Here is a 25,687-nt window from a genome sequence, read left to right on the forward strand (position 1 = left end):
ACGTTATACCAGAGGATGAAATGTCCTCTCCTTCCCAGCCTGTATTGGAAGGTTCTCTCGCAAAAGAAGAGCATCCTAAAGAGAATCCTAGTTCAAGGACAGAGGCAGGTGAAAAGCCCTTTCAGTGTTCATATTGTGAAAAGACATTCAATAATAAGGGAAACATGGTAAAGCATGAGAAAAGGATACATACTAATGAGAAACCTTTCCATTGTCTACAGTGTGAAAAGAAATTCATAACCAGGTATGAGTTAAAATTCCATAAGTTGAAAGTTCATCCCGAGAGTGATTTTACTTGCCCACATTGTAGTTACAAATTCCAGAGTAAAGCCAACCTAGAACGACACAAAAGAGTTAATACTCGTGAAAAGCATGTCAGTTGTACTTATTGCAGTGAAAAATTTGAAGCAGACTGTGCTCTCAAAGAACATGTAAAAATTCACATAACTCTGAAAGTATTTAGCTGTCAACAGTGTAATGCAGAATTCACAGCAAAATCTCTGTTAAGTAAGCACGTAGAAATTCATGCAACTAGTGACTATCTGAAGTGTGAAGAGGAGCCTGCCAGTCCAACTTTTGTGAAAGACTCTGGAGAGGAGGCCTGGAATGAAGATATAGATGAGCAAGGGTTTTGCCTTCCTGATGTACAAAGAGGGATATTTTCCACTGCAGGTGATCATTCTGAAAATGATTCAAGTTCTTATTCACAAACACATACAGGGGGAAAAATATATGGATGCATGGAGTGTAAAAAAGAGTTTACACTAAAGGCCAATTTAAGAAAGCATGAAAATACACACCATGGCAAGAAGGCTTTCCAGTGTTCACAATGTGAAAAAAAGTGCTTCTCCATGGTGATGCTGAAAACACATTTGAAGGTTCATACCGGGAAGAATGTATTTGTTTGTCATTATTGTAATGTGAAGTTTGCCAAAAACTCAAATCTCAAAAAACATATATTATTGCATACTGCTGAAAAACTCTATAAATGTCCTCATTGTGATGCAGTATTTGAAGCAAAGTGCATTCTTAGAGAGCATGTGAGAAATAAAGAATGTGATAAGAAGCTTAACCAGAATGCTTTGATACACACAAAAAAAGACAAAAGTAAGACATTACTTACAACTCTTTTGAGAAGGATTAGAAAGAGCATGCCACAGGAAGAGACAGGTAAAGAAAGAACAGACCTGAAATGTCTTCCACAAATAGGGGAATACTCTCCAGCAGTAGATTCATTGAAGGATGAAGAGTGCCCTTCTCCCCCAAAGGTACAAGATATATGTTTTGCTAAGGATTGTCAGTGTACTGATAACTGTAGTTTACATGCCAGTACAGAGACCCATGAAATTCTATTTAGATGTTCTCATTGCAAGGAAGAATTCAGAGTTGAGAATGACTTAGTCCTGCATGAAAAGACACATGCCAAAGATACAGCTTTACAGTGTTCGCAGTGTGCACACAAATTTGGTTCAGAAAACGATTTAGTGCAGCATGAAAAAACACATAAGGATAAAGAGGAGTGTAGATTCCCTTCAGAAGAACACACACAATGCAAAGGGAGGATGTCCCTTACTTCTCTTTTAAGAAGACACCGAAAGAGCTTACAGAGAGGTGAAGTAGGGGTAACAGACCAAGTGGATCTTCCTCAAGTTACCAAAGATCCCCCATTGTGTTCTGCTTTGGATTGTCACATGCCACTGGAAGAAATGAATGAAGAAAGAACAGACCTGAAATGTCTTCCACAAATAGGGGAAAACTCCCCTGCAGCAGACTCACTGAAGGATGAAGAGTCCTGTCCTTCCCCAAAGGTACAAGATAAATGTCCTGCAAAGGAATGTCACTGTCCTAATAACTGCAGTTTACATGCCAGTGCAGAGACACATGAAATTCTCCTTAGATGTTCTCATTGTGAGGAAAAATTCAGAACTAAGAATGACTTAATCCAGCATGAAGAGACACATACCAAAGATAGAGCTTTCCAGTGTTCACAGTGTGTACACAAATTTGGTTCAGAGAATGCCTTAGTACAGCATGAAGCAACACATAAAACGATACAAAAGGATAAAGGTTTTCAGTCTTCCATTTCTGAGTGTAGATTCCCTTCAAAAGAACACACACACTGCAAAGAGAAGGCATCCTTTACTTCTCTTTTAAGAAGACACCAAAAGAGCTTACAGAGAGAAGAAGTAGAGGTAACAGACCAAGTGGATCTTCCTCAGGTTACTGAAAATCCCCCAAAAGGTTCAATGCAGGACAAGGAGCCTTCCCCTTCTCTCAAGGTACAAGCATTGTGTCCTGCTAAGGATTGCCACTGCCCTAACAATTGCAGCTTACATCCAAAGAAAGAGATAGATAAAAGACTGTTTAGGTGTTCACACTGTAAGAAAAAATTTACCTCAAGGAATGAATTGAGACTGCATAAAAAGACCCATACTCGTAACAAACCTTTCCATTGTGTACAGTGTGATTGCAAGTTCAGTTTGGAGAATGATTTAATACAACACGAAAAGACACATACTAAGGTAAAAGCTTTCCAGTGTACACACTGTAGGTACAGGTTCAGTTTTGAGGAGGACTTGATAGAACATGAAAAGTCACATGCTAAGGTAGAATCTTTCCAGTGTACACAGTGTGAATGCAGATTCACTTTAGAAAATGAATTGATACAGCATGTGAAAATGCATACTAGTGATAAACCTTTCATTTGTTCACAGTGCAAGATAAAATTCACCACATTTTCAGAATTAAAACAACATGATAAAATTCATACAGATGAAAAGGGTTTTGTGTGTTTATACTGTGAAAAGAAATTCTTTGAGAAATTGGCCATGTCAAGACATATGAAAAGAAATACTGGTAGAAAGCAGTTTAAATGTACATATTGTGATAAAAGTTTCAAGGCTAAGTGTATCCTCAGAAAACATGTAAGAATTCATCAAGGTGAGGAGCCATTCCATTGTACTTTGTGTAATATGAATTTCATTTGGAGGTCCCAGCTAGATCATCATATTAAAAATCACGGAAATGAAGAAAATACAGAACACATAGATAAGTTAACTGTATTGTCTTTGATACGAGAATATAAAAAAAATGGTAGAAACAGAAGAAAATTTAATCAAAGGCAGTATCATCGTCCACGAGCAATTAGGCAGTATCATTGTCCTCGCACAGTCAGGCAGCATGAGCATCTTCCAGTAGTTAGGCATCCCATGGTGACGAGGTCCTCATCCCGACAAAAAACAGGTTTGTCTGTTGTAATGAAATCTCCCCTGAAGGAGGGTAAATCACTAAGAGAAGTTAAAGAATGTCTCACAGAGGAAGATTGGGCTCAAGAAGCTCAAGATGCAATCGAATACCTTTCAAAGGAAGGGTGGCTGCAGGATAAATATCCTCTTATTAATGAATTTCCCATGGAGGGAGGTTGGGATATAGAGGCTCAAGAGGATGTTGATTTTTTCACACAGGAAGACTGGCTGCAGCAAAATTTACCTGCTATTGGTGAATTTTCTATTGAGGAAGGCTGGGCTCAGGAAGCAGAGGAAGGCAGGTTACAAGAAGAGCTTTCTGTTGTCAGAGAATCTCCCACCATGGAGAGTTGGCTACCTCTTGTTAGTGAATCATTCACAGAGGAAAGTCATCCACAAGAAAACCTTGCAAGAGAACCTTCTATACAGGGAGGTCAGGGTCAAGAAAACCACCCTACTGGAAAATCTCCCACACAGAAAGATCATGATCATGAAAGTCTTCTTCCCATACAGAAAGCTAATGATCAAGGAAGTGTTCCAGCTGGAAGATCTCCAGTACAGAAAGCTCTTGATAAAGAAAATCTTCCTGCTGGAAAATCTCCAATACAGAAATATCGTAATCAAGAAAAGGATCTTCCTGATGGAGAATTTTGTCTACAGAATGATCAGTTTCAAGAAAATCTTCCTGCTGAAGAATTTCACTTTCAGAAAGATCAATTTCAAGAAAATCATCTTCCTGCTAAAGAATCTCCCGTGCAGAAAGATCACATCCAAGAAATGTTTCCAGCAAGAGGACCTCCCTTACAGAAAGAGCAGGCTCAGGAAAATCTTTTTACAAATGAAGTGCACACAAGAGAATGTTATCAGCAAGAAAAGTTTTTTGGTGCTACAGAATCTCCCACAGAGAAGAGTGGGATGAAGGAAAACCTTTGTGAAGCAGCTAAAGGAGGAGCATCTCAAACAAAGGAAGATCAAGATAGAGAAAACTGCGTTGCAAGAGAATTTGCCACAAAGAAAGTTTGTTTGCAGGAGAATGTACCTGATGGAATAGAGGCAAAGGATGACTTGCGGATATTCATATCAATTCTGATAGAAAATTTAGAATGGTCTCTAAAGAATCGTTATGCAGAAAGTAAGCGGAGATCTCAGAGTGGCCGTCTTTGATTCCTAAAGAAACTTGTTCTTTTAGTTACACCATATGGTTTATTCGCCTGAAACAATAGACAAAGAAATGCTGCTGATATTATTTTATCTGTTTTATAGTCAGTGAACTTGTTATTACCAAGAGAATTTATAATAAAGGTATTACTTTTCATATTTTGCTTATTACACATGAGAAACTTATCACCCAGTCTGTTTTAACCAGAATTGCATTGCAACACCATTGCACCTAGAGGCTGCCATAATCTAACAATATTGCTAAGATTTTATACTGATGCCCTCTATGTGCCCAACCTGGTCATGATCAATCAAACTGTTCTGCATAATCATTTACTCATCCCATTGCTACCCTCTCCTTCTCCCTCTCAGTCAAATTCTTTTGCCATTCTAAATCCAGACACCCCAATCTCTACCATTATTCCAGACACTCCAGTTTCTTCTTTCCCGGTCTTCACCCCTCTTCCTTTTTGTTCAACTTGTCGCACAAGACAAGCTAAATTTTCCACTATCCACCGCATCCATTCCTACATCAACCTTTCCTTGTACCCCTCAAATATCTGCCCCCTCTTCTCCACCTCATATGAACACCCTTCCCCTTCTCTCCAACCAACTCCACTTTAGAAACATACCTACATCTCGTTCATCCTCCAGTCTCTCTGCTCCCTTTCCCTCTACACTCAGAGTAATTGCTGTCATCCATCCTACTCATGCTCCTCCTACACCCATTCCTCCCACACTCTCCCAGCACATTCCATTCCCCCTGCTCCATCAGTATCACCTCCCTCTTCCCCAGGATATACATGACTTTGTCACAACAACTCCCTTCATTGGATTCTCTCCCTCCTGATTTTTCCCCTGACACTGAATTAATCGTCCTCAAACTCCCCTTTCTCTTTGTGTTAATCCCTACCTTAGCTTATGGACCCCTTCCCTTGACAGTTAAATCGCCCTCTCGACCCTCACCCCTCTTTACCCCTTTCAATGCCATACTATCCTGAACTGGTTTACGGCTTTTGACTTTTTGATCATCAACTAGGCCACCCTTCCATAGTGCTATATGACCTTTGATGTCTAGCACATTTATTTTGCCTTGTTACCATTGATAATTAACTCATCAAACCCCTCCTCCCTTATTAATACCGCACTCAGCACTCTCCTTAATCCAGCTAAGTGGAATCGATTTTTTTGTGATTCCCCATACAGCCCCTTACTCTGACAATACCCCCCCCCCCCCCCATTCCAACAGTGTCTCTGGAAACAAGGAGGCAAAGTTACCTTTCGCAGTCGCCTTATCACAGTTACATACGAGCCCCAAGCTCATGCACTATCTACCCTAACTGATCACACTGACAAACCTATTCCTGTCCAACACCTCTACTCCCTTAATACTGGTACCAGAACTTTTTCCATATACCCGGCTGACTGTCCTGTCTACGACCAGTATTGTTTAGACTGAAGAGGACTTGCTTGCCTGCCTCATTGACTCTGATGCAGTGTCAGTAGAGTGCAACACTATTCTCCACAAGGACCACCGACATTCTAATTACTTTCCATAGACAGGACCTCTCCCATCGACCATTTCGACTCATTGTCAGAAATGTTGGCTTTTTGGGCCACCCTGCTAAGTACTTGCTGCCATCTATGTGCCCAACTTGGCCATGATCGTTCAAACTACCCTGCGCAGTAATGCACATCTGCCCTTCCCGTCTCCCCAAAATATTTCTAAATCTCCTCTAGTATATCTTCCTTCTATTCCATACGTTCCCGTGCTACCCCCCTCCGTCTCTGTTAAAATCTTTTGCCACTCAAATCTCTACCTCCCTTGTGCCTTCTCTTCCTCGCTCTACCTTCGTTTCTCAGATCTCCCCAACCAATTCCATTTTAGAAACTCTTGATAGTATGACACAAAATAACATAACTATTCCTCCTCCATCCCCCAATCTCTCTGCTGGCATTCCTTCTACACTTAAAGTGACCACTGACATTCATCCTCCTGCAACACATTCCAGCCTTACCCCATGAATCCCAGATTTTTTCCTCTGACAATTTTGATCTAATCACCCTTTTGCTAATCCTCACCTTAATTCAGTTACTCACACTCTTTACCCCTTTCAATAACGGAAAAGAACTGTTGCTTATCAAAAATAAAAGAGGGGAAGTTTAGTTTTCCTTCTGGTAATTATAACAATTATAACAATATCTAGTTAATTATATATCTGATGTCTCACAGCACACTCTTATTGAGTTAATGTTGTGACACCATTAGGTCCACCGTCTTTTTGGCCTTGTGCGTTTTTTTTTCTTTTTTTCTTTTTTTGAAAATTATATATTTGCAATCTATAATGGCAAGCTCAGAAGTTGCCGAAAAAGATTTTAATTAAGAGAAATAGGAGCTACCTGTGTTAAACTTGAATTTTGCACTGTTAGACAGAGGTACCTGATAATAAGCATCAATTAGGTCTAGTGCAGGATCCATTAGACTTGTGTAAATTTTCTTCAACACTACATGAAGGTTCAGCATGGAAAACTGTTCCATCTGACTTTCTCACCATCACAACAGGGGAATTGAACGGAGATGTAGGCGGCTATACAATTCCTTACATTAATGAATTATGTACCTACGCAAAATTAACAAAGTGTACAATTAGTGGAGAATCAGTCTTATCATCAATTTCAACATCCGGAAATTTGCCTGGAATTCACCCTTTTCTTCTATAAAATCTACATCTTTCTTATGTTGCAAGAGAGAAGCTTGTTACTGCCATTAGGCAAGATAATCAACACTTCATCTCCTGGCTTAGATTTGGGATCTTGTGACCTTAGATCTGAATAAGGCTTTGCAACGTCCTATCAGCATTATCTTAACCACACTGGAAAAGCTCATCCTTCAGCTCAATGACATACTGATATATAATCCTATCTTTATTTTTGACGAAAAGATGAAAAGGAACAAGGTTCCTGTACCAGTCCCTTGGCGTATCAAAACACAGTTTACAAAGGCATTCCTTCAGAGCGGGATGAAAACGTTTAACTCTCCCATTTTCGCTAGGGGAATCTTCTACAAAAGTTACGTGTTAGCAGTGTCCTTCAACAGACGGAGGGCCTAATGAATCTACAGCCACTCAGGAGAATGGCCCAGTAATAATTGCGATTTTAAGTGGAACTGGAGCTACTCTCCCTCTGGAAAACATTCTTTGACATCCATCACAAGACCTGCAAAAGTCTCTAACCTCTGAAGTTATTATTTAGCCATAAGAAAATTCCCTTTACCCTGGATTCTTTTCATGAGCGATATTACCATTCCTCGATTTGTCTACCTCACTGGTATCTACTTTTGATTCTAAAGAGGGATTCGTCTTGTATTTTAGCAGACTCTTCAGCTGTGATTTTAAGGGATACCAATTTTGATAAAACTAAAGGCTCTTGATTGAACAACTTGAAGCTGATCTGACCCTCTACCTCCACAAGGGATGCTGGGACCTCAAATCCCAGGATGCTTTCCTACCAGAACACCCCCCCCCCAATCCTTTGCCCGTTGTTGTCGTGGGGGGGGGGGGGTAGGAGACGGAGACTGAGACTCAATAATGAGGAACTCCTCAACCTTGGGACTCAGCCATCGACTCAACTAAATTTGCATGGTCTTTTTTTCCACTCATACTTTTCGTTTCAGTTTCTTCACCAATCCCTTCTACTATCCACCTCCTAAGGTGTGAGAGCCGTGCTAAAAGGATGAAAGGCTGACTTAATGTCAGTCCTGAACGGCCTGAGGGAACCATGGGCACGGTATTCCCCTGCCATACCTGGCCCTTACCCCTCAAGGGGACCCTGAGGGGTGGACTGTTTTTTTGTTTTTTTTTCCAACATACTCCAGGCTTATCATGGCCAATAATGAAGATGTAACCCCACTTTTAGGGGCAATGAGGCTTGCCCCTTTATCAAATAGCTCCAATCCCGGCTCTCCTATGACCACGGCTCCGAACACTGCAACAAATACCCCATCATCAATGCATACTAGTACAGTATCAACCCTAATCAACAACCAACCCCCAGGAGACATTTCTACTCTCCCAACATGATCAACTTCAACACCTTTACTCCCACAACCTTCTTCATCAACCACCCCAACTCCCCTTATTACTACCTTACAACCTTATTGCCCACCTCCCCATAACACTACCCTCCTCCACACGTCCCCGCACTTCTACTACCCCCACCTCTACAAGAATCCTGAATACTCTATTTAGCCCAGCCAAATGGGACCGATTTTTCGTGATCCCTCCCACAGCTCCCTACTCTAAAAACACCCTCCTCTTCCAGCAATGCCTCCAAAAACAAGTAGGCAAAATCTCTTTCCGTAGCCGACCCGACTACTCCCGTCTCGTCACAGTAACAACTGAAAACCAAGCTATAGCATTAACAAAACTAACTGATCTATGTGGTAATCCCATCCCTACAGAACCTCATCCAACCCTCAATACTTGCACCGGAACTGTCTCTATCTCCCCAACAGATTGCCCAATCTATGACAAAGAATGGTCAGATTGTGGAGAGGACTTACTCGCCTGTCTCACAGACTATGATGCAACATATGTACAATGCTACTCCATTCCTCCCAGAGGAAATCGTAAGAAATCCATTAACATTGCCAAAATTACTTTCCGTAGACATGACCTTCCCTTTAATGTTTACATAGGTGGGGAATCCCTACCTGTCCGACCATATCAACCTCCTCCTCGTCAGTGCCAAAATTGTTGGCATTTAGGACACCCAGCCAAACACTGTCATTCCACAGCCAGATGCCCGCTATGTGCCCAACCTAACCTCCTACTGATCAAACTGCTCTGCACAGTCACGCACATGTGCAAACTGTGGCGGCCCCCATAATGTATTTTATAAAGGCTGCCCCACCTACAAATTTGAGTGAGGTAGCAACTCTCAGATTCAGACTTGGACTCACTCTACGTGAAGCCAGGCAGGAAGCACGTCGACGAGGTTTTTCTCTTACCCCCCTACTCCAGTAATGTCGCTCAATCTGCCAATCCCCCTACCTCCCAAGCTCCTACACCCTCTCCTAAACCAACCCCCCCTCCATCTAACTTCCCCTCTTCTACCTCCTACCTTCCCCAGTCAAATTCTTTTGCCATCATAAACCCAGACACTCCAATCTCTACCCAATCAAATTCTTTTGCCATCCTAAATCCAGACACTCCAATCTCTACTACAGCTCCACCACCTTCCCCTCTCCCTCCTCGCACTACCCGCAGCAGACAGAATAAACGTTCCACCCCCTCTTCCCCTACCTCACAATCACCTCCACCTTCCTTTGCCCCTATTTTTCAGACACCAGACTTCTCTTCCCCCCCTCACAAGAAAACCTTTATCTCACAAAACTCCCCAACCAACTCCACTACAGAAACTCTTGAAGATATCCAGAACTACATAATCGAGTCCCAAACTAATACTCATCCACCTTCAAATTCTACAACTTCTGCTCCCTCCACACTCAAAGTGACTGCCGATATCCATCCTCCTCCTACTCATATTCTCCCTATACCCAATCCTCCTACCCCATCCCAACAAAACCCATTCCCCCGACTCCAGCCCCACCTATATTAACCCTCCCACCATCCCCTCTATCCCTTCCACTCCCTCCTGGATACACATGTGAATCCCTCATGTCACAAGTACCCTCTTCCCCAGACCCTCGACCTCCCGACACCCCTCCTGATACAACACCACCTCCCCAACCTCATTCTTTATCCCACCCTCTAGCACCTTCCCCTTCAAATTCTCCAAACGTACTACAATCGTTATCGCTAAATCAAAGAAAGTATAACTATCCTTCATTGGAACATTCGCGGTTCCCGCGAATGACCTCCGACATATCCTCTCCTCTTATAACCCATCCATTATATGCCTTCAAGAAACTTTTCTTGCACATTCTCCAATACCAATCCCCAATTACCATTTCGTTTCTTCCCTACACTCCCTTTATGTCTCGTCCTTACTTATCAACCAGAAAATACCTTATGTCATACCTCCCTTTCAAACCACTGTCCCTTGCACAGTTATTCGTATCTTTCCTCGCCGCTGGATCACAGTGATTTCAGTCTACTTCTCCCCTTCCCACCCCATTAACTTTGTCACTTTTGAAAACCTAATTTCCCAACTTCAATCACCTTTCCTCATAGTAGGTGATTTTAACTGCCGCCACACTCTTTGGGGTGATTCTATCACCAACACCCGTGGCCGAGCTCTAGAGCGCTTCCTCTCCACAGCTGCTTTTATTATTCTAAATACAGATCGCCCCACATACTTTGATACACGCACGCAGTCATTTTAATGCATTGACCTCTCACTATGCTCCCCTTCTCTTCATTTAGATTTCCACCGGTCAGTTCTAGACCACTTTCCCTATAGTGACCACTTTCCAGTTCTCCTTTCTCCAACTTCATATGTACCACTTCCTAACTCCCCACGCTGGTGCTTTGATAGAGCTGACTGACATACTTTCACTTCACTCTCTTCTAATCATACCCCTCCATCTTCCCTCTCATCCGTTTTAGAAATGATACAATTGTTCATAACTACAGTCCTAAGAGCTGCCCATACAGCTATCCCTCGAACCTCAAGACCCTATACCTCCAAATGTGTTCCATGGTGGAATTCTGATTGCACTAAAGCACTCCGTGTAAAACGTGCAGCCTGGAACAGTTACCGCTACAAACGAGGTACCCCTCATCAACTATCAGCTTTTATCTCCATTAAAAGAGCATTTGCCTGTTTTCGTCGCACAATCCGAAATAGTAAAACAAATAGCTGGCGAAATTATGTTTCCTCAATTACATCCTCTACATCTATCTCAAATGTTTGGCGCCGGATCCATAAACTATCAGGCAAACATCCCCCCCATCCAGCCCCCGTCCTCCATATTCGAGATACCCTCATCTCTGATCCTCCCGAAGTCGCTAATGAACTGGGTGATTATTTCAGCCAGGTTAGTAGTGGCTCTCACCTTTCTCCAAACTTCTCTTCTATTAAAACCATCAGGGAACGTACCCCCATTATCTTCACCCTATCCTCTGCTGAGTCCCATAATGCTCCCTTTTCTTCCTCTGAACTCAGTGCTGCCCTAAAATCGTGCCACAACACTCATGAAGGCCCTGACGGTATTCACTACCGTATGCTCCGACAACTCCAATCTTCCTCATTATCCTTCCTATTAACAACTTACAACCACATATGGACATCAGGAAATGTTCCTTCTCATTGGCGAGAAGCTCTTATCCAACCCTTCCTGAAACCCAATAAATCGGACACCCTCCCTCAAGACTATCGCCCCATCGCACTAACTAGCTGCTTATGCAAACTATTAGGACGAATGGTTAACTTCCTCTTAATGTGGTATCTTGAATCCCACAATCTTATCTCTCCTACCCAGTTTGGTTTTCGCCGTGCCCGAAGTACAGCTGACCCCCTTGCTCATTTTGAGACATATATTATATCCGCATTTGCACGCCATGAATCCGTACTAGCTATGTTTTTTGACCTGGAAAAAGCATATGATACGACATGGAACATACGTGGAAAGATGGGTGTCTTCATAAAGTCTTTCCTCTCCCAACGCACTTTCCAGGTCAAAATTGCCTCTGCCACATCATATTTCTTTCCTCAAATTGAAGGTGTCCCACAAGGCAGTGTGCTTAGTACCACCTTATTCCTTCTTGCTGTAAATGACATTGCCTCAGTTCTACCACCAGAAGCCCAATCATCACTATATGTTGATGATTTAACCATCTATGCCTCTGGCAAATCCATACCCAATCTCTACCAATTTCTTCAATCTGCAATATCATCAGTTTCCTCCTGGGCCACAAACCATGGCTTCCGCTTTTCTACCTCCAAATCTTTCTCCATCCTTTTCTCTCGCACACGTGCAGGTCCCCTACTTTCACTCTTCTTATATGGCATTCCACTTCAACACCTTTCCTCTGGTAATTTCCTAGGCGTCATTTTTGACTCCAAACTATCCTGGCGAGACCATATTCTTTACATCAAAGAAAAAGCTCGCCGCCGTCTCCGAATATTACAAACCCTATCCCAGATCGAAAAACACTCCTTCATCTTCATATCACCTTAATCCTCTCCACTCTAGATTATGGATACCATATCTACTCCTCTGCCTCAACTTCTCTCCTTGCTCATCTTGACACAATCCATCACTGTGGTCTTCGCTTAGCCCTAGGTGCCTTCAGCTCCTCTCCAGTTGAGAGCCTGTACACTGAATCAGGCATACCATCTCTCTCTCGACGCTGTGTCCTTCTGTTATGCTCGATTCCACCAACTTCCCCTCACTAAACTAACTATCCCACGATCCCTACTTCCTACTTTTGCTTCTTCTCCACGTTTACCTACTCCTTTCTCCACTCGCATGGATACCTTCCTCTCCCATTCCCCTTTTCCCCATCTCCGACCCCTCCCGTTCTCTGTCCATTCAGTCCCTCAGTGGCTTATACCTTGCCCCCATATTTGCTCCTCTGTCTTCCCTGACCCACCAAAATCGAATATTCCTCCTACTGTCCTTCTCACCCATTTCCTTGACCATGCCTCCACTCATTCCTCCAGTATTCCCGTCTACACTGACGGCTCCAAAACCACCTCCGGTGCTGGTTTTGCAGTAATCTTCCCATCTTGTACTATCAAATACCCTCTCCCTCCTGAATCCAGTGTCCTTACTACAGAACTGTATGCACTCCCTTTTGCCTTAAAACACATATACTCACTCCCCTCTTCCTCTTATACAATTTTTACTGACTCCCGTAACTCATTTACTCTCATAAAGTCAATACACACGACCAACCCCCTTGTTTGTAAGATCCAGAACTGGTTGTTCTACCTGTCCACACGCCATAAAACAATAAAATTTTGCTGGGTGCCCAGCCATGTTGGAACCCCCGGCAATGAACATGCAGATACTCTAGCACGCCACGCTGCTATGTCCACATCAAACCAACCACGTTTCTCACATATCCCAGCCACGGATTATTACCCACACTTTAAGACCTTCTTGTATAATCGATGGCAATCTTTTTGGTCAAGTCTCCACACTAATAAATTACATACTGTAAAACTGTCAATCTCCTCCTGGTCAGCTCCATTCCATCGGAACAGACGTTGGGAGACGGCCCTCGCCCGCTTACGCATTGGCCACACCCGTCTAACACACTCCTATGTGATGTCACAATCCGATCCACCTCTATGTCCCTTATGTAATGTTTCTCTTTCAGTCCCACATATTCTATTGTCATGCCCACGTTTTGAAGCAGCCCGTACCTCTACTTTCTCCCACCTATCCTCCCTACATAGACATCCCAACTTATCAGACATCCTTACAGAATCTCACACTTTCTGCTTTGACAACCTCTTTCCTTCCTCAAACACATATATATCCTTCACTTGATCTAACCCTTTATATTACCTCATCCGACCCTAACCCATTCACTCACCAATTCCTTAACCCAGCTTTAACAACTAATCACTAATCCAACCACCCTTCACTAACATTAACTATAGTGCTACATGACCTTAGATGTCTAGCACATTTATTTTGCTTTTAACCATTAACCATTAACCACCCCTTCCAGAACACTGCAAAACTTGATTGCGATATACAAATCATTAACCCAGCCACCAAAGAACTACCATTTAAAGGAACAACAAACTTCCGGGATAATATTCACTCTACCTAGATATTCATAAATTCAACTTCCCTACACTCTGAGACACCTGTGCCAGGCAGTACGTCCTCAGACACGGTGATACATGAGCAACCGGTGTCACGGTAGGTGTTGAATCATGAAAATGGAACCCCACTTTGACATCACTTAAACTGCTTGATTATTAGGATACTTGGGTTGTATGTGCTCAAATTATTTACAATAATGACACCGAATGCTTGCCTTACTGCTTACGAAAGCAGTTGACACAAATCCTCTGGTGCAGGAGGTTTGTGGTTTCTCTTACCACGTTCACCATTGTTTACCTTCGAGTATACGCTATGTACAGATGCTTTAGTGTCACCTAGCTCAACTGCAACATCAAGGCAAGGAGTGTTACGTTCTTCGATGAACTTCCTCACAAAAAAATGAACTGATAAAAATTAATTTCCTAATATATCTAAAAAAAATCACAACATCCCTCGATTCAATCTACTGGTCAAATAGCCAGTCGTAAATATGAAATTGATAAGCCTCCCAAATTTTAATCATAAAGACCAAAAATCGGTTCTATAATGATCTGGAGTCTCACTAAATCCTATATGAAGGGACCTTTAAAGAGCCTCATAGTCTTAGTTACATATGGGGACAAAGAGGATTAAATGTTTATGGCATTTCCAGTTAACAGACTCCTTAAAAGGATACGCCGAGAACACTGGCAACCCGCTTAATCCGAACGAAATAGGAAGCTCTGTTTCCTCCCTCCTTGAAGATGAACAACGGTGGACGACAAGCTATCTGCATTTCTTGGAATATAGTTATAGCCATTTCGAAATCATGTGGCAATTTTACTCTCTCTCTCTCGGCTTCATTTCTAGCCTTCTCCTGGTCCCTTTTCAGCATCAATTCAATTTTTTTCTCTCTCTCCTTGGCTCTTCCATTTCTACCTGCAGTTGTTATTCTTGAAAATACTTAGCTACATCTTTACCAGTATGACCTAATATCATTACCTACTACTTCAATACATGTGTGTTGTGCATACTGTAGGATATGTATGCATAGGAGCATATGGAAGGTGTATGCTCGCATGTGCATGTGCACGAAAATGAACAAATGTGTAGTACTTAGGGCATTTGCAGGTGAACAACTATGTCTGCACTAGGCGCACATACGCATAAATAAAATCAGTGTATGAAATATAATCACACACACACACACACACACACACACACACATACACACATACATATATATATATATATATATATATATATATATATATATAAATGCACTTCTGATACTCAAGCCCATGATCACGGGAGTATACCCTGGTGTAGTGAGCAGGCCTGTGCGTTGCTGTTCACAAGTCCACACTAGGCAGGGCCATCAGGGGCTTATCAGTGGCATCCCGGTTGAACTACTCCCCCTCCCACCAAGATACACCTAAGCCAGTAGTGGGGGATAACTCGGCTGTCTACCTCTCAATCAAATGCCATGACTGCACAAACAGAGCAATGGCCCTGTTTCCCCGGAGGCGAAGGTTAAAAACAGGCCGCCCCATGTTGATGAACCTTTGCACATATAATTTAAGGACATTGAGAACTGAATCCAACACACTAGTATTACTTGAAGAAATCTCTTTCATTAAATTGGATGTTGTATGCGAAGAACAGAAGATACCAAATGATGGACACGTGCTCTATTGGAGAGGTAAACCCCAGGTTCCGGATTGACTAAACTCTCTCGTAAATGCTATTTCATGTAACAGTTACGAGAAGTATCAACAGTTTCTCAACTAGCGACGTTGCGACCCATTTTCGAAGGCCAAACAACGAGAGCGTAGGGGGTTCATAACCGTTATGACCGTATTTACTATCGCTAGGTATTGTAGGGTTATATTTCCTAAAAGAACGGATCGAACGACCAGTGATGTTCAATTCAGTAAGACAAATAAAGGAAAGTCATGATACTTTAATGCCAGTAAATGTCTTTTTTCTAGTTAGAGTCAGGTACAATGGGTCGCTTTCATCAGTAAATGTATCTTTATGAAACTATAATGAAATGCTTTTGACCGATGTTAAAAAAAAATACCATAAATGTGATAAAAGTAGTGAGTAAAAGAGAGAGCTTGAGACACAGATGCATATGTGTAATATATATATATATATATATATATATATATATATACGTGTGTGTGTGTGTGAGTGTGAGTGTGAGTGTGAGTGTGAGTGTGAGTGTGAGTGTGTGTGTGTGTGTGTGTGTGTGTGTGTGAGTGTGTGTGTGTGTGTGTGTGTGTGTGTGTGTGTGTGTGTATGTGTGTTATGATTTTATTACATATACATATATATATAGATATAGCTATAGGTATATATAGATATAAGAATTTATGAGTTTATTGATAAAGGTGGTGAAGATTAATAAAGGCAAACCTGGTGAAAGTGACCCATTGCACCTGACTCTAACTAAAAAAAAAACAACATTTACTGGCATTAAAGTCTCATGTCTATCCTTTATTTGAATTGAACATAATTTTAGAAAATTACATTCAATGTGAATTCTTATAAAGAAAATGAGTCGTTCCGTCGCTAGTTGAGAAATCGTTGATACTTCTCGTAACTATTACAACATACAGCGTTTACGATAGAGTTTAGTAAATCCGGCCCCAGGGTAGCAAGAAGGATTATGGGTAGGTTTCTTAGTTCACAGACGTTTAGAAAAGACTATCGTGGAATTCTGTAGTATAACCGAGTATAAGTGGCTTCAATAACAATAAAATTAAACAATAAGTACATCTTAAAGACTGTTCACGTCTATTCTCTAACCTGCAGCCACATTGATGAAGAAATAGAGAGCTTCTATGAAGATGTTCCTTTAGCCAGCGAGAGAGTAAAAACCCATTTAACAAAAAAGTATAGGAGATTTTAATGCCAAAATTGGTAAAAAGACAGAAGGAGGAACCGTAGTGGGGAATCACGGAAGAGGCGCTAGGAATGAGAGGGGACAAATGCTAGTCGATTTTGGGGTCTCGATCATTTAATATCATGAATATATTCTTCAAAAAAAAAGATACGCCGAGAACACTGGCAACCCGCTCAATCCGAACGAAATAGGAAGCTCTGTTTCCTCCCTCCTTGAAGATGAACAACGGTGGACGACAAGCTATCTGCATTTCTTGGAATATAGTTATAGCCATTTCGAAATCTTGTGGCAATTTTACTCTCTCTCTCTCGGCTTCATTTCTAGCCTTCTCCTGGTCCCTTTTCAGCATCAATTCAATTTTTTTCTCTCTCTCCTTGGCTCTTCCATTTCTACCTGCAGTTGTTATTCTTGAAAATACTTAGCTACATCTTTACCAGTATGACCTAATATCATTACCTACTACTTCAATACATGTGTGTTGTGCATACTGTAGGATATGTATGCATAGGAGCATATGGAAGGTGTATGCTCGCATGTGCATGTGCACGAAAATGAACAAATGTGTAGTACTTAGGGCATTTGCAGGTGAACAACTATGTCTGCACTAGGCGCACATACGCATAAATAAAATCAGTGTATGAAATATAATCACACACACACACACACACACACACACATACACACATACATATATATATATATATATATATATATATATATATATATATAAATGCACTTCTGATACTCAAGCCCATGATCACGGGAGTATACCCTGGTGTAGTGAGCAGGCCTGTGCGTTGCTGTTCACAAGTCCACACTAGGCAGGGCCATCAGGGGCTTATCAGTGGCATCCCGGTTGAACTACTCCCCCTCCCACCAAGATACACCTAAGCCAGTAGTGGGGGATAACTCGGCTGTCTACCTCTCAATCAAATGCCATGACTGCACAAACAGAGCAATGGCCCTGTTTCCCCGGAGGCGAAGGTTAAAAACAGGCCGCCCCATGTTGATGAACCTTTGCACATATAATTTAAGGACATTGAGAACTGAATCCAACATACTAGTATTACTTGAAGAAATCTCTTTCATTAAATTGGATGTTGTATGCGAAGAACAGAAGATACCAAATGATGGACACGTGCTCTATTGGAGAGGTAAACCCCAGGTTCCGGAATGACTAAACTCTCTCGTAAATGCTATTTCATGTAACAGTTTCTCAACTAGCGACGTTGCGACCCATTTTCGAAGGCCAAACAACGAGAGCGTAGGGGGTTCATAACCGTTATGACCGTATTTACTATCGCTAGGTATTGTAGGGTTATATTTCCTAAAAGAACGGATCGAACGACCAGTGATGTTCAATTCAGTAAGACAAATAAAGGAAAGTCATGATACTTTAATGCCAGTAAATGTCTTTTTTCTAGTTAGAGTCAGGTACAATGGGTCGCTTTCATCAGTAAATGTATCTTTATGAAACTATAATGAAATGCTTTTGACCGATGTTAAAAAAAAAATACCATAAATGTGATAAAAGTAGTGAGTAAAAGAGAGAGCTTGAGACACAGATGCATATGTGTAATATATATATATATATATATATATATATATATATATATATATACGTGTGTGTGTGTGAGTGTGAGTGTGAGTGTGAGTGTGAGTGTGAGTGTGAGTGTGAGTGTGTGTGTGTGTGTGTGTGTGAGTGTGTGTGTGTGTGTGTGTGTGTGTGTGTGTGTTATGATTTTATTACATATACATATATATATATAGATATAGCTATAGGTATATATAGATATCAGAATTTATGAGTTTATTGATAAAGGTGGTGAAGATTAATAAAGGCATTTACTGATGAAAGTGACCCAGTGCACCTGACTCTAACTAAAAAAAACAACATTTACTGGCATTAAAGTCTCATGTCTATCCTTTATTTGAATTGAACATCATTTTAGAAAATTCACATTCAATGTGAATTCTTATAAAGAAAATGAGTCGTTCCGTCGCTAGTTGAGAAATCGTTGATACTTCTCGTAACTATTACAACATACAGCGTTTACGATAGAGTTTAGTAAATCCGGCCCCAGGGTAGCAAGAAGGATTATGGGTAGGTTTCTTAGTTCACAGACGTTTAGAAAAGACTATCGTGGAATTCTGTAGTATAACCGAGTATAAGTGGCTTCAATAACAATAAAATTAAACAATAAGTACATCTTAAAGACTGTTCACGTCTATTCTCCAACCTGCAGCCACAGTGATGAAGAAATAGAGAGCTTCTATGAAGATGTTCATTTAGCCAGCGAGAGAGTAAAAACCCATTTAACAAAAAAGTATGGGAGATTTTAATGCCAAAATTGGTAAAAAGACAGAAGGAGGAACCGTAGTGGGGAATCACGGAAGAGGCGCTAGGAATGAGAGGGGACAAATGCTAGTCGATTTTGGGGTCTCGATCATTCAATATCATGAATATATTCTTCGAAAAAAAGACTAGAGTGGAAGGGGACATGGAAGTCGCCATCTGACATGAAAAAAAATAAATTGATTTCATAATTTCAAATAGGCGCGGTATGGTAAAAAGAAAGTGGAAGTTATTAATAAAGTAAATGTTGGCAAATAGAATACTGACCATTGAATGGATGGTCAGAGGCCAAATTAAATTACACCGCAGAAGGCAAAGGAACAAACTCCAAAACAGATATTCACCTCTCAGCGACGAAGATTTCAACATTGACCAAATCAACAAACAGTTCAATGACACAATAAAGGAAGCTGCACTTGATGTAGGCGGTAAGAACGTCAAACAAAGCTCCAGCAAACAGGGACAAAATAGATTTAGCTGAACTAATAAAGACTATAAATAAAAGGAGAGAAATGTACGGAAATATAATACTCAAAAAATAAATGAAAGAGTAGTGGGACTTTTACAATGATCTATACAACTCAAATAAACATCCACGGATAGAAGCGAACGCGGTAACTAGAGATGTACCTAACATCGCAACAGAAGAAATAAAAAGAGCGCTTAAAGGCATGAAGCGACGAACCCGATAACTCAGACGTTATCTTTTCTCTGAGGGAACTAAGGAAAGCCCATAAAACTAGTTCCAACACAGCCCCGGGCTCTGATGGGATCTCGTACCCCATTATCTCCCACCTAGGACTAGCGGGTGAGCGTGCACTCTTGCAACTCATCAACAAGTCCTGGGAAACTTCCACTCTACCCCAGAGTTGGAAGAGGGCTACCATAGTTCTCGTCCCAAAACCAAAGGAGCCGGGGAAGTACCGCCCCATCTCTCTGCTCAGCTGCCTGGCCAAGACGGCCGAGAGGATGGTACTAAACCGGCTTCAATGGAAAACGGGACCCCCGCATGAACACCTCCACGGGTTCATAAGGGGCATGGGCACAGCACACAGCATAGCCACGCTCTTAAGCACAATCAGCAAGGGCCCAGCTGTGCTGGTATTCCTTGACATGGAGAAGGCTTTTGAACTGGCAAGTCCGCTTGCCATTCAGGAAAGCCTGATCCAGAAGGCAATCAGAGGAAAGCTCTTGGCTTGGATAGGTGACTACTTCAGGAACAGGACTGCCAATGTCAAATTCCAGGGTCACCTATCGCAGAACATGCCGCTCGAAAATGGAACGCCACAGGGTGGGGTTCTCAGTCCAGCCCTATTTAACACTTTAATGTCCTGCATCCTCAACATAAACCTCCCAGTGGGGTGCAAGATCATCTCGTATGCAGACGATCTCGCTATCACCTCCACTGGACCACGCAGCCAGAATAAAGCCCAGCGTTGTCTGGACCTCGTGTCAGAGGAGTGTTGTAGGACAGGACTAAAGATCTCTGCAGCCAAATCCAAAGCCATGGCTCTGAGACAGAGAGTTCGAGGCACAAGACTGAGAATCCAGGGAGTGGAATTAGAATGGGTCCAGGACTACCTATACCTTGGGGTAAGGATAGACCGGACCCTCTCCTTCCAGAAGGAGGTCAAGTACCTGGTTGACTGAACCAAAGCAAGACTGTCTGTCATGAGAGCAATGACTGGGAGACGCATAGGGGCCAGACACAAAGTACTAAGATCATTCTATGTACATGCTGTCCGGCCCATTGTGGACTATGCCTCAGTCGCTCTAATTGCCGCAAAGAAAAAGCACACAGACAAATTAGAGACAGTCCAAAATGAAGCTGCCAGGATCATTCTGGGTGCCCCGAGGTGGACGAAGGTCCTCAACCTCCTGAGGGAGGCAAACCTTCTCCCCCTGGACTCACGAATCGATCTAATGGCAACGCAATTCCTGTCAAAGGTCATCCAGGCTCCCTGGAACACAAGCCTAAGACAAAAATTAGTCAGACGCCTCGAACAAGACAACGAGCTCTTTGCAAACAACTCCTGGCTGTCTCATACAGCCAGGGTGTTGATACGCCACCAGCTCAAAGAACAGCTTCATGCTAAGGGCATGGACTCCCCCCACCCCGACTTTGCCGAAGCCCCGCCGTGGGCACTAAGCCTGATAGAGTTCAACATAATGAGCCTGTCAATGAAAAAGAGCCTATACCCTATGCCTAGCCTAAAGGCAGAAGCCCACAGGGTCATTGCAGCCATCACTCCACCGGGTAGTAGAACATACTACACGGATGGATCGGTCGATCCCTTGAGCCACACTGCAGGCGCCGGCTTTGCAGCAAGGGATGCCACGCGATTCATGAGGGTAACAGACAACGCCTCCTCGCTACAGGCAGAGGCAGTTGCAATCATGGGAGCCCTAGGCCACGCGTCCCTAAGGGAAGGACACGTGGTCATACACACAGACTCCAGGGCAGCCATTGACTGTCTTCAGCACAGCTCACCCACAGATAACATCTACCTACTGACCACGATTCTCACAATGGCACAGAGAATTCTTGCTCAGGGTAGAAGAATTATCATCAACTGGGTCCCAAGCCACATTGGCATCAGAGGGAACGAGCTTGCTGACAGACTAGCCGTCGCTGGCAGGGGTATGTCCCCAAATCCCATGACGATAAAACCGAGCCGAAAATGACTTATGGAGAAGTGTGCCTTGGTCGGTCGTACCTTCCTACGGCAGCTCCACAGAGGTGAAACGAGAACCTCCCCCTCGGCCAGCTGGTACTCAGACGCCACAGGCTATGAACCAATGGCACTCTCTGAAGTAAGCAACAGAGGTACCGAAGTCATTCTTCACAGAATGCGCCTAGGTTACCACTGTGCATGGCAGATTATCCCAACAATCGAACGCGATGAAAGGTGCTGCAAGCACTGCGGCGAGCCGAACGCCACACTAGTCCACTACCTAGAAAATTGTGACCATACACAATTCCTGAGACAGGGACCGCCCACAACAGCCGCCGTGCTGGTAAAGAGGCTATGCGAAATGCTTACACCATGGCGGCAGGAGCGCCTGCTGGCAATCCCGCCGCCACGGTAAGCACCGAGTGTCAGACAACTCAATGAGACAGCCGTAAAAAGCTGACACAGGCCGGGCCATATTTAGAAGGCCCGGGCGAAGCTAGAACTTCGCAAACCATAAAGAAGAAAGAAGAAGCATAAAGAGAGGGTAAACGCCAGGTGAAGACGGAATTAGTATAGACCTGATAATAGATGCATGGGAAATTGCAAAAGTGAAACTAGCCAATCTTTTTTACAAATGCCTTCTCAACGGACAAAAATCTCCGAAAGCCTGGAAAAAGGCAACAATTATTTTGATACATAAAATGGGGATAGAAGCGATCTAAAAGAATACCGACCCATAAGCCTCCTTGCAGTTACTTACAAACTGTTCACTAAAATCATCACAACTCACAGTCTGGATTCTAACCAGCCTAGAGAACAGACAAGCTTCCGCAGTGATTCTCAACAACAGACTACATCCACACGCTCACCAAAATAAGAGAAAATAATAAACGAATATAAGAAACCTTGTGTATGGCATTCATCATTTACGAAAAGACATATGACTCTGTATAAATTCCAGCAGTACTAGAAACTATTGGAAGACAGGGAGTAGAGGAGGTAAATTGTGAAATATTGGAAGATGAGACAGCAATCATCAAGCTCCACACGGAAATCGGTAAAATACCAATTAAAAAAGTGTTAGACAGGACGATACCATCTCACCAAGACTGTCTACATATTTCATATACATATTCATGTATTCATATGCATATATACATGCATATATATGTATATATATGTATGTGTATATATTTGTATACATATGCATATATATACATACATATATATATATATATATATATATATATATATATAAATATATATATATGTGTATATATATGTATGTATATATATGCATATATATATATATAAATTCATTTATTCATAAATATACACACACACATATATATGTATATATGTATATATGTATACATATACATATATCTATCTATTTATATATATATATATATACATATATATGTATATACACACACACACACACACACACACACACACACACACACACATATATATAGAGAGAGAGAGATAGATATATGTAAGTGTGTGTGTTTATATATATATATATATATATATATATATATACATATATGTGTGTGTGTGTGTGTGTGTGTGCGCGTGTGTACACACAAACACACAAATTCATATATATGTATATGTATATGTGTATATATACATATATATATATATATATATATGTGTGTGTGTGTGTGTGTGTGTGTGTGTGTGTGTGTGTGTGTGTGTAGAGATACAGATATAGTTATTGTGGAATGTACCATTCACTCAGAGGGGGCGTGGCACTTCAATTGTCACTCCACACATGCACCTGTCCATACCTATATCCCCTGTGCGTGATTCCCATAGGTCCCCCCCCCCCCCCCCCATCCCGTTTTCTTTTATTTTGTTTCGCTTTTATTTATATTAAATGTATTTGTTTGTGTTATTGTTTCTAATTTTAGTTCATGTGTTTAATTTGTATTTTATTTAGTTTTGTACTAAATTAAGGTCGTGTTTTACGGCTACGTATTTTTTTGTTTAATGATTTCTCAGTTCGTGACATGACACTGCACATTTGAATAATCACTGTTTTAAATATTTTTCTTTAATTAATGATTTTATCTCTTAGTAATGACTTACTTTATTATCTTATTTTATTATAAATGTATTTCAAATTCACGGTATTTTACTGTTTTATGATTTTAGTATATTTTAGTTTATTCATAAACTCTTTTAGCTCATGTTTTCATGGCTTTTTATTAATGATTTTGGTATTCGTATGTTGTATGAATCATTTCAATGACATTATGTATTTTATTTGATTTTATTTTGTTTTACAAAGAAAAAAGATTCAGTATGTTGTGACGTCACGAGTTCCCAAGTTTCCCGGGAACGCGACAAATAAACAGTGTCAACTGGAACTTAGTTTATGCCACATCCCCCTCTCTCTGCGAATCTACACTAAAGGTTATACTGGCTCTTGGTTACTTGCCTAGGTTTTGAAATGCTGGACGTTCTAAGCATAATTGAAGGCAATTCACATAATATTTACATAGAAGAAGCTTAAATAACTTAAAACCTAAATCCAGTGATGCTCTTTTAAATACTAGTTCTTTTTACTTTATCTTTCTTAGTTTTTTTTTTTTTTTACCAGTGTATATATGTATCAAGTGTTTTCCTTTTATTTACGATTTTATTTTTACTGACCATTTACTTTTTTTACCTGTACTTTTACTGGTCTTTTACTTATATTTTTACTGATTCTTTTTACTCTACTTTTAACATGCTTTTACTATACTTTTATTGACCTTTATTGCTATCACTACTACTGCTATTGCTCGTGCTACCACTACTACTGCTATTGCTCGTGCTACCACTACTACTGCTATTGCTCGTGCTACCACTACTACTGCTATTGCTCGTGCTACCACTACTATTGCTATTGCTCGTGCTACCACTACTACTGCTATTGCTCGTGCTACCACTACTACTGCTATTGCTCGTGCTACCACTACTACTGCTATTGCTCGTGCTACCACTACTACTGCTATTGCTCGTGCTACCACTACTACTGCTATTGCTCGTGCTACCACTACTACTGCTATTGCTCGTGCTACCATTACTACTGCTACTGCTCGTGCTACCACTACTACTGCTATTGCTCGTGCTACCACTACTACTGCTATTGCTCGTGCTACCACTACTACTGCTATTGCTCGTGCTACCACTACTATTGCTATTGCTCGTGCTACCACTACTACTGCTATTGCTCGTGCTACCACTACTACTGCTATTGCTCGTGCTACCACTATCACTACTATCGCTCCTGCTACCACTATTACTGCTATCACTCGTGCTACCACTACTACTGCTATTGCTCGTGCTACCACTACTACTGCTATTGCTACTATTTCTACAATAGAAGGACACTAGAGAAGGATAAAAAGCAGCAGTGTTAGAATCTTTCAAAGGAGTATTGTCTCATTTCAAGAGGAGTGAACGGGACCCCTAACTTTCCCTCTCACCTGGTCCCTAAGCCTCCCCTGCCTCACGGGAGATTTCAATTCCGGCTCCTCTGTACGGATGGTACCTGGCCTTGAGCTAGGAGTATACCTTACATTATATATACATATATATAATATATACACTCACATAAAC

The 25,687-nt window shown here is 41.6% G+C and overlaps 1 protein-coding gene across 6 annotated transcripts in view; it reads left to right on the forward strand.

Moving 5' to 3' along the window:
* The window catches only part of LOC125027991 (zinc finger protein Xfin-like), a 20,811-nt gene extending 16,251 nt beyond the window's left edge, over nt 1–4,560 (forward strand). For all 6 annotated transcript variants that reach the window (XM_047617227.1, XM_047617225.1, XM_047617226.1 and 3 more), the window contains one exon: nt 1–4,560. This exon is cut by the window's left edge and continues 736 nt beyond it. In XM_047617227.1, the coding sequence (XP_047473183.1) occupies nt 1–4,409 (4,409 nt within the window). In that variant the 3' untranslated portion in view covers nt 4,410–4,560.
* The last annotated feature ends 21,127 nt before the right edge of the window (nt 4,561–25,687 follow it).

This window comes from Penaeus chinensis, chromosome 8 (genome assembly GCF_019202785.1).
Source record: "Penaeus chinensis breed Huanghai No. 1 chromosome 8, ASM1920278v2, whole genome shotgun sequence".
Lineage (NCBI taxonomy): Eukaryota > Metazoa > Arthropoda > Malacostraca > Decapoda > Penaeidae > Penaeus > Penaeus chinensis.